The 15808-nt window shown below is 41.6% G+C and overlaps 1 protein-coding gene across 1 annotated transcript in view; it reads right to left on the reverse strand.

The window, feature by feature from the left end:
* Positions 1–15808, reverse strand: part of INADL (InaD-like (Drosophila)) — a 179326-nt gene that overhangs the window by 26519 nt on the left and 136999 nt on the right. The window contains exons 31-33 of the mRNA XM_014939237.1: positions 10529–10600; positions 9882–9999; positions 9146–9279 (exon numbers count right to left, since the gene is read on the reverse strand). Of these exons, the coding sequence (XP_014794723.1) occupies positions 9146–9279; positions 9882–9999; positions 10529–10600 (324 nt within the window). The remainder of the gene's footprint in view (positions 1–9145; positions 9280–9881; positions 10000–10528; positions 10601–15808) is intronic.

A 15808-nucleotide genomic window follows, 5' to 3' on the forward strand; every position in this document is an offset into this window, starting at 1 on the left:
GGACAAGTTCCTGTTCAACCTGGATGGACCTGCTCTGGCAGGGGGTTGGACTAGATGATCCCTTCCAACCCCATGTCATTCTGTGATTCTGTGATCTGAAACCCACTTATGGAAAATCCAGCTTGTAAAATGTGCACAGCGTGGTCTACATCGCATTTCCTTCAATCTAAGGGAAGGGAATAGCCCTGAACTCCTGGGGAGTCAGATCTCAGTTCTGCCCCCAGCTATGGATATTTTTTCTGCTTGATATTTAACAGCTTCAGATACTCAGCGGGGGAAGGATATCAACTCCCCCATCAGCAGAGAGCACAAACAGAAATCCTCATGTTAAGAATTAAATTCAGTAAGAGTGACAGCTTAATCTTTGCATCTTAAATGTCAAAAAACTGGTATGGGAGAGACCCCAGGCAATGACCACATAGCACTGTCTTGATTGAGCCGCTGGGAGAAAGGTGGTAAAATCAGCTTCCTATTCAGGAAAATCACTGACCAAGCGAACCTTAAAAGCCTGCAGGACCATAAACAGTGGTGAGAAAGTCCCACAAGCTGTCTGGCTTTAGGCTTGGACTGCTCACACTTTTTCTGCAAGTTTATAGCATCTGAGCCAGTCTCTTTAGCGTTTCTTTCCTTCTCTGCAGCTGTTCTTCAGAAGGACAAGCAGCAGCTTTCAATGCAGGTGCCCTTCACCACTGAGAATCAACCCCCAGACTACAGAGTTATTTGCAAATGTTGGGAGTAGAAGGTGAGGTAGTAAACAGACATGAGACATGAAGGAGGCTCAAACATGAATATTTTGATGAAGTTGTATCATGTGATAAAGAGGGGAACAGGTTGCAAGAGGGGGGATTTCAAAAGAACTGGAGCAGAGACATGCCCCCATACCTGGTATCAGCTGGTTTTGATGAGGAAAAAGATCTGAATTTTGGTAAAGAGGCTTCTTGCACAGTACCTCATCAATTGCAGACCATTCACAACAAGCTATTTCTTTAACTGAGCTAACATAAACTTTGTTTAGAGTTTACCTTTGCTGCATTATTCCACCCTCCAAGACCCAGCCATTATTTTGATGGGATCAAAGGCGCTTCACAGAAATAAGGAGAACCCCTGCACATTGAGTACTGCAATAATCCACTCTACAGAACGACAGCGGGTAAGATACTCAGTTAGAAAGGAGTTGCTTGAAAATCCCAGACCATATTTTCCAAGGTGTGCATTTTAAGGCGGTAATCATGAGACAAAAAATCCCCCAAACAGTCCTGAGAGTAAAAACCAGCTCCCCAGCTCTGCCCTCCAGCTCTCTACCACCAGAGCACCACCAGCCATTTGTAGATACACAGATACATGTCTGCATCTCAGTTCGGTCTGTAGTTAGGTGAATGGATCTTACCACTAACCATAATTACATATTTGATGTAAGAAATGAAGCTTTCTGCATGGATTGGAGTGCTTTCCTGAGGAAGTGTAAAAAAAGTTAGCTACATACAGAACAACATTCAATAAAGATGTTTTCTGGTTTAGTTGACAAGTTGTGTTTTCCTAAGCGTTTCCAACAAACTTCCTACGTAGCTACAAATGTTATACTGAATAAAGCTACAAAGGGCTTTGCTGACTGCAGGATTACAGATTTCTCTCTTTCCCAGGGCAAGTACAATATCATTAGTTCTTTCCTTTTCAACTTTTATAATACTTTGTCCAAAGTTGTAAAATTGTCATTTCATTTTTACAGGCTGGTTCACAGATAAAGTAGAAATCAACCGGTCGCTCAGTGTGTTCTGCTGCAAAATTAGCCCCATATAAGAATCTCTCAGTAGTTAAAATAAATCCAGCTGCTGGTTAGTTGTAGGCAGAGGAAATTACAACAGTTACGTTATGATCTATGATCTTCCATTTGCAGATCTAAATGGAATCTAAAAGATAACGGTTCAGCAACAAAAGCTGAAGGTCAACTCCAAGCAAATCACTTGACTTCTAAAAGGGGTTTATCTAATGCGTCGTGCTGCGTGTACCTCCTTCTAACACTCCAATATTTTGCAATTGCTAGCATTCACAAACCATTAACAGGCACCCAAAATCCTAAGCCAAACACTACTGTAATAAAACAGGCTATATAATGTAAAAATGTATTACCGTGTTAATGTAAAAGTGCTTTACATCGCATGATACTGAAAAACTTCTCTACTCAAGGTCAAAACAAAAGGTCTGTTTCCCATTTAAGAACAAGCCCGTGCAAGAGATGGTGTTCACTTGCCAACTTTCATAAAAAGATTAATCCACAACATCAATATGAATATAATTTTTCATACTAAAATACAGATTTATTTTAAGGAAGTGGATAATATTTGTATTACATTTTATAGGCCCCTATAGTTACATCTGGTCCTTATTTATTTAAATTTTATTCAGCTTGCATAATATTTTTGCTTACAGTTATATTCTCTAAGATCAGAAAAGCTAAAACCTGAAAATTCAATGGCACTATTCATTAACATTCCTTGGGTCTGCAGTCATAGACATTTGCAAGCTCTCCTTTGATTCTGAAATAATAAAACTAAGGTAATAAGATGTTTAGTGTAAAAATATATGACTTAAGTCAGAATGATAGAAAGAGCTATGTTTCTATGAATCACATGCCAAAGCAAACCAAAGTTTTTCAAAAAGTATACATGCTCATTTTAGAGGGAATAATAAAACACAGAACTACATATTAAAATGTTAACTCTCTCACTCTCATTATTTTATTAAATAAAAAAAAAATTTACAGTGTACAGTGTATAACACCGGTTATAAAGAATGCACGAGATCCTGAATGCGTAGGACAGAGGAAGCCAAAAGGCAGTGGTTTCCACCAATTTACAGTGTACAGTGCATAACACCGGTTATAAAGAATGCACAAGATCCTGAATGCGTAGGACAGAGGAAGCCAAGAGGCAGTGGTTTCCACCAGCAGCAAGCAAGATACCCCTGAAGTCCATTCTGACATGTCCTACTGCTTTTGTGTATCGTGAGCTTAAATTTTACGGTTGATTTACGCTCCTGGAAGACACCAGCTTCTTCAAGCAAGGCCCTGCTACGCAAGTCAGCCCTACGCTCAGCGAAACCCTTGCCAAAGATCCATCAAATACATGATTTGCAAAACTTACTGCTCTCATTCCCATTTGTGATAACTCATGTACAAGGCAGTTGGGTTTTTTCATGCTGTTGTAAGCTAACGTCCTTCTGGAATTATGATGAATCCACCAACTTCATTTTAACATTATTCAACCAAGAGACAAAGCAATTCTTCACAATTTCAAGCTAACTGCATTTACCACTCTGTCATTAAATTGCCTTCTGTTTTATAAATGTGGGTGATGGTTAAGAAGTGATTGCATTTTTTTTCCTCCCCCAACCGCAAACTTTTCCTCTACAATATCCACACCAGGATTAAAAACTTCAACTTCTATTACCATTTTTCATTCTATTGTTCCATTCATCCTGCGACAGACTTAACAGCACCAGTATCTATAGCCAATACATTGCTGAAACCCTCCTGAGGCCAATTTCTTGCTTTTCATTTGTAGTTACAAGGTAAGCATATTCCATGAAACCAGTTTCAGTCTGAGCTGCACTTGATGACTGTCTACAAAGTCACTCAGACCTCAGCTGTCTATAACTGATGAAGCTATTTTTGCCTGAATCTAAATATAACTGAGGCGGGAGGGAGGGAAGAAAGCTCAACCAAGGGAGAACCTGTTTGTTTAGGAACGGAGAAGTCACACCAGTCCTCATGTTTAGGTAGGTCCCCACTGCTGACTGCAGCACGGCACGAAACAGAGATATCAGCCTTGGCTTGGCTATTAGTAACAGCCTGCTCTTGGCAGCCAGGAGATCCTGGCAGGGTAATTAGCCCTCACAGCTCCAGGGGCAAACATCGGGTCTTGAACAGCTGCAATTTAAAGTCACAGTTTTCTTGATTATTCCCTTGCCCTTCCTTAACAGATGGGGTTTGTGCAAGGTCTGACTCACCTGGACTGACAGAATGAATCTAAATATTCTTCTGTCAAACTGCATCCCCAGCATCGCGAAGCTCCCCCGCTCCGCCGCCAGCCAGAAAGCCTTCTGGGCTCACCGAGGGGATTAGAAAAGCTTGTTCCTCTCCCACTGCGGCGTTACCAGCTCTCACACCGACCAGTGTTAGCCGAGCCTGGGCATATTCTGTTACTTTTTTGGAGCACTGCTAACGTGTTCCATTTCCCTGGCTTCGTGGATCACTTTATTTCACAGATGGAGTACCTTAAAGTTGGTTAATCGCCTTAAAAATGCTTTTTATTAAAGCCAGCCCAGAGCAAAAGTGAAAAAAAAGTTTTTATTTACCAAATTCAAAGTAGACAACTCAGTATAAAAATTCTGCATTAGAGGTTTGTTGTCATTTTCAATATAAAAAGAGACACAGGATAAAGTATGCTGCTTTTCTTCCTGAGGTTCAGACAATGACTGCCTCCGAGCTACTACTCCCCCTCCAAAGAGCCCCTGGGTTACTGCTCCTGCAATCCTTCTTTCTTTCATATCGCAGGTGCCTCTTCAGCACTTAATTGTGATTTCAAGCCCCAGCTGAGCCTCTAGGCTCTCCTCCCCTCCAAGGGTTTTCTAACCCTGCCTGGGGGGAATGTCCCTGTACTGGCCCTGGAACTGCTGAATCCCCTCCGGCAAGTCTGAGCATCTTAATCACCCAGGCAGCAAATACAGAGTCAATAACTACGAGTAATCAACTCGACCATTGCTAAATTATTCAGCTGGAAGCAAAACAGGGCTCCCATCAACGAAGAAAACGTTTTCATCTTAGAGAGAGATGCTTTTTCCCATGTACTGCCAAGAATAAAATCCCTGTAAATTGGCAATCCTGCTTTATAGAAAATGCCTCGTTGCAAGTCGCTAAGCGGACAAGACATCACTGCCCTCACCCACCCTGGAGTGATAATGGGGTTTGGATGATTTAACCCCACATGCCATCTGGAGGAATACCAGGACATCTTTTCTTAAATAATTCCTCAATGCCCTGTTTTCCGACGATTAAAGAAGAAAACCTCGGAGAAACGGCAAGACGGTTTCATAGAAAGAAAAAAAAAAAAAAGCTCGTGACTCAAAACTCAATTATTTGCCTCGAAACAACTTCTGCAGAATGTGTGAATCAAAAGCAGAATAGCTGAGGAATGTTTCCTAAGTTTATGGAGGACTGGACTATGGAGGACCTGTGCTGCAGGGCCAGTTACCCTGCGGGGTCCCAGCCGGCCGTGCCAGCGCTGGCTCCCTGCCGTGAAGGCCCAGGTCTGAAAGCTGAACTCTGTGTCCCACCAAAAGTCACAGCTCCTCCAGGCTCCAACGTCCTGCCCAGTGCTGGTGACCCCCAGCTCAGGAATCCAGCGGTCCAGGCGCCCCGGGAGCAGCGGCAGCTGCCGAGTGACAATGACATCCCTGTCAGGTTTATGGCTGCTATTAGTGGCGGTGGAGGTGACAAGCATTTATATCTCGTTCAACAACTGGGGGGACAAGAGGGCAGGACGGTGTCCTGGGGAGCAGAGTTAGAGCCTCAAACCTCATTTTGCGATGTTTCTGAAAACACTTTTTAAAAGAAAAAAAAAAAAATCCCACTCTGAGGTTACTTTTACAAGTTTGATTGGACTACAACCAAAAAAAAAAAATAATCTTCTCACAAATTGAAAGCCCTGTACTTCAGCCAGCTCCACTCTGCAGTTTAATTGCTTTAAAGGAGAGGCCATGTGTTGTGTTCTCTCTCAGGGGCACAGGGGAAGGTGAAATGAAAGACAGTGAAGAAAAAAATAAAAGTATAAATCAGCCCATAGAATAAAATTAAATAGGACTGGCTTGAGGGCTACCAAAGTTTAAAGACCAACAACATGAAGACAACTCTCAAGGACAACCCTTTCTTCCTTTCTACAGGCATGTCTTCCCAGCTGATGCTCTCCTGCTCCCCGTAGCACACAGCAACAGGCCTTGCTTATAATACATCCAACCTGAACAATTCTGCAAGTGTAATGCAAAATCTTCTCAACACAAAACACTTCACAGGGGTTAAGACATCACTTTCCAACCTCCTGAGCAAATTAACCTCCCTGCTCGCAGGCTAGGTGTTTTTCAAGTCCCTGCTTAGTGATTTCTGATGAGATTCCTCAGGTTATGACTGAAAAGTTGCACTCTATATTTCATTTTGAAGCAGTGTATTCCCATATTTATTATTCCAAAAGCTGGGTCTCTTATTATTCCAAAAGCTGGGTCTCTACATCCTGTATTTAAGAAATATCCCAAATACTCCAAAACGAGCTTTCCCATCACACGTGAGCTGCTGTCAATCATCAGTGCTGATCACCAGCCTTGACCCAGGTAAGTATTTTTAGATCAAGTGCATTTTAATTCCACATAGATGAGGCCCTTAGATTTGACAAGTTCTACTGAGGAGCAGCCTCCCTGTATCCCCTGGACTGATAAATTAATTCTGAGATCCTGAGAACTGGGGCTCGTATCCTTCAGGGGTTTTTGTAGGCACTTGCACACCTGCGCAGGTACGAAATAAAGATACCCCAGTAGAAAAAGGAGGAAGAAACGGGTGTTCATGTCTTGTTTTCTCTTTACAAAACAGTAAAAGAAGTCTCTGCAGACACTGGTCCCACAGATTCACCCCTCCTCCCCAGTGGAGCCATCAGGGGACCTCACCCCTATTGTCTGTGTGCGCCACCTGAACTACAAGAGCAGGAAAGACAGCATCCCTGCTTCGTGCTCACAGAAAGAGGCTACAAATAGTGCTGTTCCCGGTCTTTCTGACTTTGATCTGACAATTCCCATTTCAGAAATAGCTAAAAATCCAACCCCAAACTGCTGAAGCCAGTTATAGCTGTCTTTTAATTCTGCACTGCAGAAAACAGTGGGTCTTGGATACACAGTTTCTGCCACACAAGACCTTCAGAAGTGATGAACTTCCGTGGCATGTAAGCAGAACACATACAGAAGCAGTGAAGCTGTAAGTCAATTCATTCTGCCTTTTTTAAAATACAAAAGATGCCCGTCTATATCCCCAAATTAAAAACAAACAATGGAGAGCAAGACAAGACACATCACTCAGCTCCTTGAACATGACTTTGGTTTTTTTTAGATTCTATTTTCCTCTCGAGTCCACAAAACCCAGAAAGACAGAAACTTTCCTGCAGTTCTGAGTAGGATTTTCTGTCATCCCTCCTCATTTTCTTATGTGGGCTTCATTTCAACTCTTTAACAAACGGCTTTTTTGCCTTCATGGCCAAAAATGTAAGGCATCAAAACAATTTGGGAGAGATGAGTAGTACAAAGTAGACGGAGCGATGACGATGCCACCAGCTAAAGACACAACCCTGGCTGCCTGCATGAGGAGAAGGGTTTCACACCCTGTTTTGGCTGAGCAACTTCTGGAGAACAAGTTCTGGAGAGGGTCCCTGCACATGGCAAACCATCAGATTAGACTGTGGTCTCACAAAAGCAACTTGTTTCCTATGAAACAACATCGCCCGCCTTCAGAGGAGCAGATTCAGTAATATGAAAAGAACCAGGGACTCATTTGGGTAAGTCCTGTAATGTGAGGATCTGAAATGTGGGTAGAGGCACCTCCCGCCCTTCATGAATTTCAGTTACTGCAATCAAGTACATAGATTTTTGAAATAAATTCCTAGGAGGACACTTTAATGAATAAACTAATGAAAGTATAATACTTAACCAAAACCAAAACCATTTACTCAATTTATAGAATAAAATCCTTTGCATTTTTCTCATCTGCTCTGTAAAGCAGATCTTTATAATTTTCATTTATTTATATTAAAATCTCATGAAAGACATGTACCAGATTGCGTCTGACAGACTGCCATGTATTATTTCCAAATTCCAGTTAAATGAAAAAGCAGAGAGATGACTAACGCCAAACTTCTTATTTGAATTTACTCGACACTGAGGAGTTTGACAAAAAAGGGCCGGGGTACAGAACAGCACCCGCCTGGACAAAGTGAAAACCATAAAGGCTGCTCTAAGCCTGCAGCACAACTCAGATCTATCTCCATGAGAAACACAGCAATTCATCCAAGCTCTACATAATCAGAGACCCAGATAAATGGGACCAAAACCTGAACCTTTTCCAACTTCAGCTTTAATATTGTAAAAGATACAGCATACATTTTGCAAAACAAAACTTTCTTTTCCCTTTCTACTTCCTCATGGATTTTCTTCCTTTTTCTTGGTCTGGAAAAGGATTACTACACTGCAACTGTCTGTAGCTGCTGACACTCACAGCACTTCATTGCTTAATGACGCACCACCATATTTTTGGGAACAGCCGCATGTACCTGAGCAGCTCTATTGTCTTAAGTGTCTCTGTGGCAGGGGATTTGGGAGAACCCAGTAAAGACACCTCTGCAGCAGACTTGTTTACTGAAAGAATTGAATTTGACATTTAGAAAAACCAATCTGACATTCTGTTATACTGCAACACAGCATCTTTAAAATGGAAAGTGGAGTGGAAACAGCAACGGTGGAGGCAGAGCAGGGTTGAGCATAACTAACTCTCTGAGTTTATACCTGAAGTGATAGATTTTTAATTTAGCTGAAAATATTTTTTAAAAAAGCAGCAGAATAAAGAGCAAGATGAAGCAAAAAGACGCAGAAAGCAAGAACAGATTACCTTTGGTTTACCTCTGTTCAGCAAGGACTTTTGCTGGCAGGGAGATAAATCACCATTTGTTTAAACAGCTACTAAGCACTTATGCTCTCAAGATGTGGTGTTAACCTTGCTGAAGCAGCTCTACCTCTGCGACATTCATTTCTAGTCCAACCATTTTGGTAACTTACCTGATTGAAACTCTTAATAGTTAAAAAACCCACATATTTGTAAACTCTGACCACAGCAGAAAGCATCACTGAAACACAATCCTTTCCAGTTAAACAGGAACAGCAAACAACTGATCTGATACAAGGCAAAGTTATCAACTTGTTGTCAGAGATTGTAGTTGCTGGTTTCTCACCCCTGTACTGAACTGTTCATTAGAGCAATTACAGATTCATGGCATCATTAGTTTCTACGTTTTCGTTGTCTCCTTTTCCAGAGACAGTAAATATTAGTTTACCAGAAACTCACCAGTGGAGTGTCTTTCCCCCCAACGATGCTGAGTCCTAGGCCTGAGCGGCCCTTAGATATCTCTATAGTCATCTCCTGCCCTGGAACTATAGGACATGTTGCTGGATCCACAGGCAGTGGAGGTGGCAAGACACCTAAGAACAGGAAAAGATAAAGAAATAAGTCACACTATTCAACGAGAAAATTAAAATCATCAAAGGAATCATTTGAGAGCAACAAATTAAGCCCTTGTATTTTGCTTTTCACCTTTACCAATCTAAATTGAACTAGGAGGCTGCTCTGAGTCACTTCTGAAATCTCTAAATCACAATGACTCTAGAGTTCTGGAAGTAAATGTTCAGAGTAAATGTCTGGGAGGACATCTAATCCAGTTATGACCTATACAATTCAGATAACAGTGGCAATGTCTATTCCATTCAGGACAGATAAGGCTACGTTCCAGCACCATGGAATGAACAGGACATGTCCCAGATTGCCTTTCCTTCTTTTTTAATTAAAAAAGAGGAACAAAGCCTTTGCATGTAGAAGTCAAGAAAAACAAGCAAAGACACCTTCAAGATCTCAAAAATTGCAAAATGAGAGAAAAATATAAACACTGTATAAGATAACTCATGATAGGTCATTGGATATTCAAAGAAAAAAATCTCAGCAAAAGTTGTATGGGAAAAAAATATCCATCCTGGGTTAGGGTAATAGATATACTCTATAAAATATAGAAAAAATAATTTATTCATACTACGGCTGGTGGCTTCTGCCTCTGGAGAAAGATAAGTAGGTGTTGGCACCAGCGGTATCTCCTGTGAGTTGGCTGTTACTTTTGTTGAAGATTTGGATTGTTTGATCTGGTTGAGGACCTAAAAGCAAAGCAGAAGCAAAGGAGATCAGTTACCAATCACAGAAAGGCATGTTTTGTGGACATAATAATTAGTTGTTGATGTTACACCTTACTAAATCCACTAAGTCGACTGGAGGGAAACAAGCAATAAGCATAGATGAACTGAAAACATTGTCTTCATAAATAAATGGAAAATCAGGATGACTGGATAATTGTGCTTCTGGAAATGCTCATGAAGGAAGTCGGGACATAAGTTCACCTTTCTCAGTCGTGTGTGCTTGTCATACCAATTAATGTGGGTTTTGGTTGGTTGGTTGGTTGGTTAGTTTGGTGTTTTTTTACTTTCAAACAGCAAAAAACATCCTTGACATGAGCCTGTGTGACTATTTCCACATACTTAAAGAGAAGCAAGTAATTTTTCTAAGTTTTCACCAAGAAAATTATTTTAATGTCTCCCCAGTTAACCCCTTCCCTCCATAAATCACTCAAACTTCAGCTAGATCAAGCCCCCAGAACCTGCCCTTATCGGTTAAGATAAACACACATACGTTTTCTGGGAGCTGCTCCTCTGTTTCCTGCTGATCTGCCACCACTGGTTTGTCAGCTTTAGATTTCACATCCTAAAAAGTCAAAAAAGAAAGTGATGTGTATTGGAAATATCTCATTAGTGTAAATAAAATTTCCTCCAAAACTCAAAATGATGATTCCAGGCAAATACATTTGTAGCACAACACAAAGCTGAAGCTCAGAACTTGAAAGAGGAAAAGCAAGCATGAATATAGGGAACTGTGTCCAGTGTTGGGCCCCTCACTACAAGAAGGACATTCAGGGGCTGGAGCGTGTCCAGAGAAGGGCAAAGAAGTTGGTGAGGGGTCTGGAGAACAAGTCTTGTGAGGAATGGCTGAGGGAGCTGGGGGTGTTCAGCCTGGAGAAGAGGAGGCTGAGGGGAGACCTTCTCACTCTCTACAACTACCTGAAAGGAGGGTGTAGCAAGGAGGAAGTCAGTCTCTTCTCCCAAGGAACATGCAATGGGACAAGAGGAAATGGCCTAAAATTGCGTCAGGGCAGGTTTAGATTGAATATTAGGAAAAATTTTTACCCTGAAAAGCTTATTAAGCATTGGAATGGGCTGCCCAGGGAAGTGGTTGAGGCACCATCCCTGGAGATATTTATAATACAGGTAGACGTAGTGCTTAGAGGTATGGTTTAGTGGTGGTTTTTGTCAGTGTCAGGTTGATGGTTGGATTTGATGATCTGAAAGGTCCCTTCCAACCCAGGCAATTCTACGATTCTGATACCAGGAATTATTCAAAACACACCCAACAGTTTTGAAGGCATACAATGTAAGGAAGGGATTTTTGGGGAGGAGATCGTCACACGTGTTCTATTGCTCCTGAGCAATAAGAAGCTCTAGAGAAGAAGGATGTGTGTCCTCTGGGGCCACTGGGACAGCAATTTCCATGCTGGGTGGAATCCTGCAGGTCTCTGTGCCAAGCCTCCAGCACACAGGTACCAGCACAGACCCTGTGGTGCCTACAGCAGGAGGGGGTTTTAATTATCTCTTCTCTCCTTCCCCCTCCCTTTTTCGGCAGCCCTCAGCAGCACTGAGCATGCTGCCAGCACTTAAATAATGTAACTGCTTAAAATGCATCATCCAGCCTCATTAGAAATATCTCAAACAATGGCACTTCAATCACGGGCTCCACTTGTATCCTAATTTCTTTCCATATCCTTGCAATATGCTACAAAATATTTTTTTCTCTCCTACTTCTACAGCTGCTTCCAGACAGTCACAGTCTCCTCCCCCTGTTAGCTCTCAGCCAAACTTAGGCTGCTTTGATCCCAGTATTAGTTAGTTATCTTACCCCATATTAAAAAAAACCCTGATAAACAGCCTAGTTTTCAGGAAAGCCGAGTACCAACTTCAAAAGGCAACGGAGAGATTTCTGCTCCTCAAAAGAATTTCTAATTAAGATGACAATTCATACATTTAAAAATAAATACATAAAACAAATTTTAGGTAACCAAGCTTGAAAATATTGGCCTTGTTTCCTGGAGTTTTATGATGTTAAATCATGCCATGCCCCACAAGCTTTCTCCCTGCTCCCTTGCATTTCTTTTTTCTGCATTTTTCTCCAAGTTTGCCATACCTATCCAACTCTATTATTCAAATGGCTAACAAGAAAAAAGATTAAATGGTGATCTCATTGTATTTTCAGAGGTGCCGGGGAGAAATGAGAAGACTGCTTTGTCATTTTATGAGAGATTGCTTTAATGAGCAATGAAAAATTATTTCATACTTCCCTTTCATTCTGATACGTGACTAAAATCTGCAACTTCATCTTGCACATCAAGGAAGCAGCAAGCATCACCTTGAAATCTCTTGAATCTTCTCCCTTTAACTCAGACTATGCTAGAGGTACCTGAACTCTATAAAAATATTTCCAGTCCCTCGAGCACTGAATTGTACACTCAGCATTTGTCATAAGTCTGTGACCCGACTGGTTTAATACAATTCAGTTCCCTCAAATGCATCCAAAAGCATTTTTACGAATCCCCTTCTCATTGCCAACATTTCAAGGACAGGTTTTCTGTTTGTGGTGCACACAGATTACTGTTCTAAGTTGAAATCTTTTTAGGAAAATGAAACCATTCTCATATCCCAAACATCAGATTAATTATCCCACCTACAGGACACTGAATATTAAGTACATGCTCTGCCAGGACACTAACGATGCACACACAGCCACTGCTCAAGGCATTTTCACCTTTGTAAAGTGAAAAGTTTTGAGCGCATCTCAAAGCCCCATATATCAATCCTTTGCCAGTGACACTTTACAGAAAGCAAAATAGCCCCAGGCCTCAGAAAACCATGACCTTCTATGAGGCCATCTCAAAGCTCAGCTAACGAGCATGCAGACTTTGCCTGACACTTCCACTGGCTCCAGTTCAGAAATAAAGTTGTTTTCTTCCCCCCTCTTATCATCCAAGTCCACAATGACGCCCATTATATAACTTTATACTTTTTAAAGTGATGAAGTGACAACAAAAAGTATCTTGGGAGAGACTGACAAATTTATCAGCAACAAGTGACTAGAGAATGATGTGATTTTTTTAATTTCTTTTTTTTTTTTCCTCTTTTTTATTACAGCTGTCACTTGGTGAAACATCCTGCCTGTGCTCTGAGCTGTACATACTTGTGGAAGATCTCTGCTGATAAGCACATACTTTTTATTTACTCAGTGAACTTGATCTTACTTGTTGACTTCTACATTCCTGATTTCTCCTGACACATGACTGAGAAATTCAATAACAATGGTGGAGTAGCATTAGGCTCTAGTAGCAACCACCATGCTATGAAAAACAAGGCACTGTTTTCTTTTGCCTCAACAGTCACCAAAAGACTGCAAGAGAAATCTCCGTCCCTCAGAATAACGAGCTGCCTTGTGTTGAACTGCAGTGTCAAAATCTTAATGGCAGTGCGACTACAAACTCATTTTCCCTCTGGTCAGAAGAGACAGATCACAACCATCAGCACTTACAAAAATAAGATACACTTAGAAATATTTGCCATCTACTTTTAAAATCCTGATTGAAAGAAAACTCTGAAATTATGAGACTTTTGCCACTATTTTTCATCCATTTATGCCTCTAAACCAAGGGCTGGCCCAACTGGATCTATAGGCATTCAAATACTTGTATAAATCCACCTCCTAGCCCTTAACTTTTCAGTATCTATTTATCTAATGGAAAAATCAGTGAGCTACCCCTAAGCAAATACCCACTGAATGAAGGCAGGACTACGTAGCAGCCAACAGGGTGACACACTCACTGCCTCCCAGTCTCCCCAGTGACCTGGGACAGGTCACCTGCTCTCTGTGCTGCAGTGGGGATAATAATGCTGGCCTGATGGGTAAAGAGGTTTGAATTCCAGAGATAAAAAGTAAATTGTAGCAGCCAGTTGCTGTTACACGAACAATTTAAGTGGAAAGATGAGATAACTTGGTATGGACAGTGGGAAAGGAAAACTAAGTACTACACCGACGTTCTCCTCATCTCCGGGGTCTCAACAAATCCATGCCTTTGTCTTCTCTTACCTTTCTGCCAATGCCCTGTTCTGGACAACTCTTAACATCAACACTTTATATTTTTCTTGTTTTTTTTTTACCTTTCAGTTCAAAATAAAGCAATTTCTACCCTTTGGCTCCACAGTTTCCTTCTTTCTTGCTTCAAGTTTGAACAGGAGCTGCCCATATGCTCCCAGTTCCCTGTTGTCCCAGCAGCATCTTCCCTCCACACCTATCTTGGACCACTGCAAATATTTTTCTTCTTCCCATTAAATTCACGTTTCCTCTAATAGCTTTCAAAAAGCTGCACAGCACAATATCCTACACCGAGTTTATTTTTGTACAATACTTTTAATATGTTTTTAACAACTTCAGTCTCTGAGTAGTTTTTCACATTACCTTGCAATCCCTCAAAAGTTTCTTGCCAAGTTGGGCAAGAACAGCAATAAAACCGGGTGAGTTACACCTGGAAATATGTACAAGACTCTGATTCATTCATATTTCAGTGCAAAGGAGGATTCTGCACAAGACTACCAAATACAGATAATCATAGAATTATGGAGTGGTTTCGGTTGGAAGGGACATTAAAGACCATCCAGTCCCAATCCCCTGCCCTGGGCAGGGACACCTCCCACCAGACCAGGTTGCTCCAAGCCCCATCCAGCCTGGTCTTGAACCCCTCCAGGATGGAGCAGCCACAGCTTCTCTGGGCAACCTGAGCAAGTGCCTCACCACTCTCAAAGGAAAGAACTTCTTCCTAATATCTAGTCTAAATCTCCCCGTTACCCCTTGTCCTGTTGCTCCACTCCCTGATCATGAGTCCCTCCCCAGCTTTCCTGGAGCCCATTTAGGTACTGGAAGGGACTCTAAGGTCTCCCTGGAGCCTCCCCTTCCTCAGGCTGAACCCTCCCAACTCCCTCAGCCTGTCCTCACAGCAGAGGAGCTCCAGCCTTTGCAGCATCTTTGTGGCCTCCTCTGGAGCCGTTTCAACAGGTCCATGTCCTTCCTGTGCCTTCCAACTTTTTTGTAAGCCATTAGGAACACAAATCAGTCATTTTAATGCGTGGTTAATTCCAGTGCTCCAATAGCACATAACACTTCCTAACTCTTGGAGTTCATAGACTCGTTAATCAAATACTTACTAGTTATAGAACATTATGTATAGTCAATTCCTATCTCTGAAACCCAGGACATTGTTTGCAAAAGACATGATGGAGCAGGAAGAAGGCATCTAAGAACAAAAAATCCTGAAATGTCAGGTTTCCTTGGCTGAGGGAGACACACACAGAGTGTGCACACACAGCAGGGCTCAGCCAACGCACTCCTAGGAAAAGAAGGAGACTGTTGGACAAAAAGACTGTCTCAGCAAATTTTATGTACCTCTAGGTTAGTTGCTCCTCAGCACATTTAGTAGTTTTCCATCTTAAATTTTTAACATGGAGTCCAAAAAAGGAGATTAGAGCTGCACCCCGAAGGACTTTCAAATATCTGATAATGCACAATCCTGACATATTAAACAACAAAAAGGCCCGTCTATATCAATGAGAAGTTCAGTATTTATTACAGCGCTCACTGACAGCACCACATTAAACCAGAAGTTATGGGCTTGATGTAGAAATTACTGAGAGTAACTCTATAGCTATGTTATTCAGGAGGCAAGACTAGATTATGATAATAGACATTTTGGCCTCAGAATATACGAAGCTATGAATATAAATAAGAATATGATTTACAGACTGCGCTTTTTTCTGAAGTTTGTCA

This window comes from Calidris pugnax, unplaced genomic scaffold (assembly GCF_001431845.1).
Source record: "Calidris pugnax isolate Ruff unplaced genomic scaffold, ASM143184v1 scaffold18, whole genome shotgun sequence".
Lineage (NCBI taxonomy): Eukaryota > Metazoa > Chordata > Aves > Charadriiformes > Scolopacidae > Calidris > Calidris pugnax.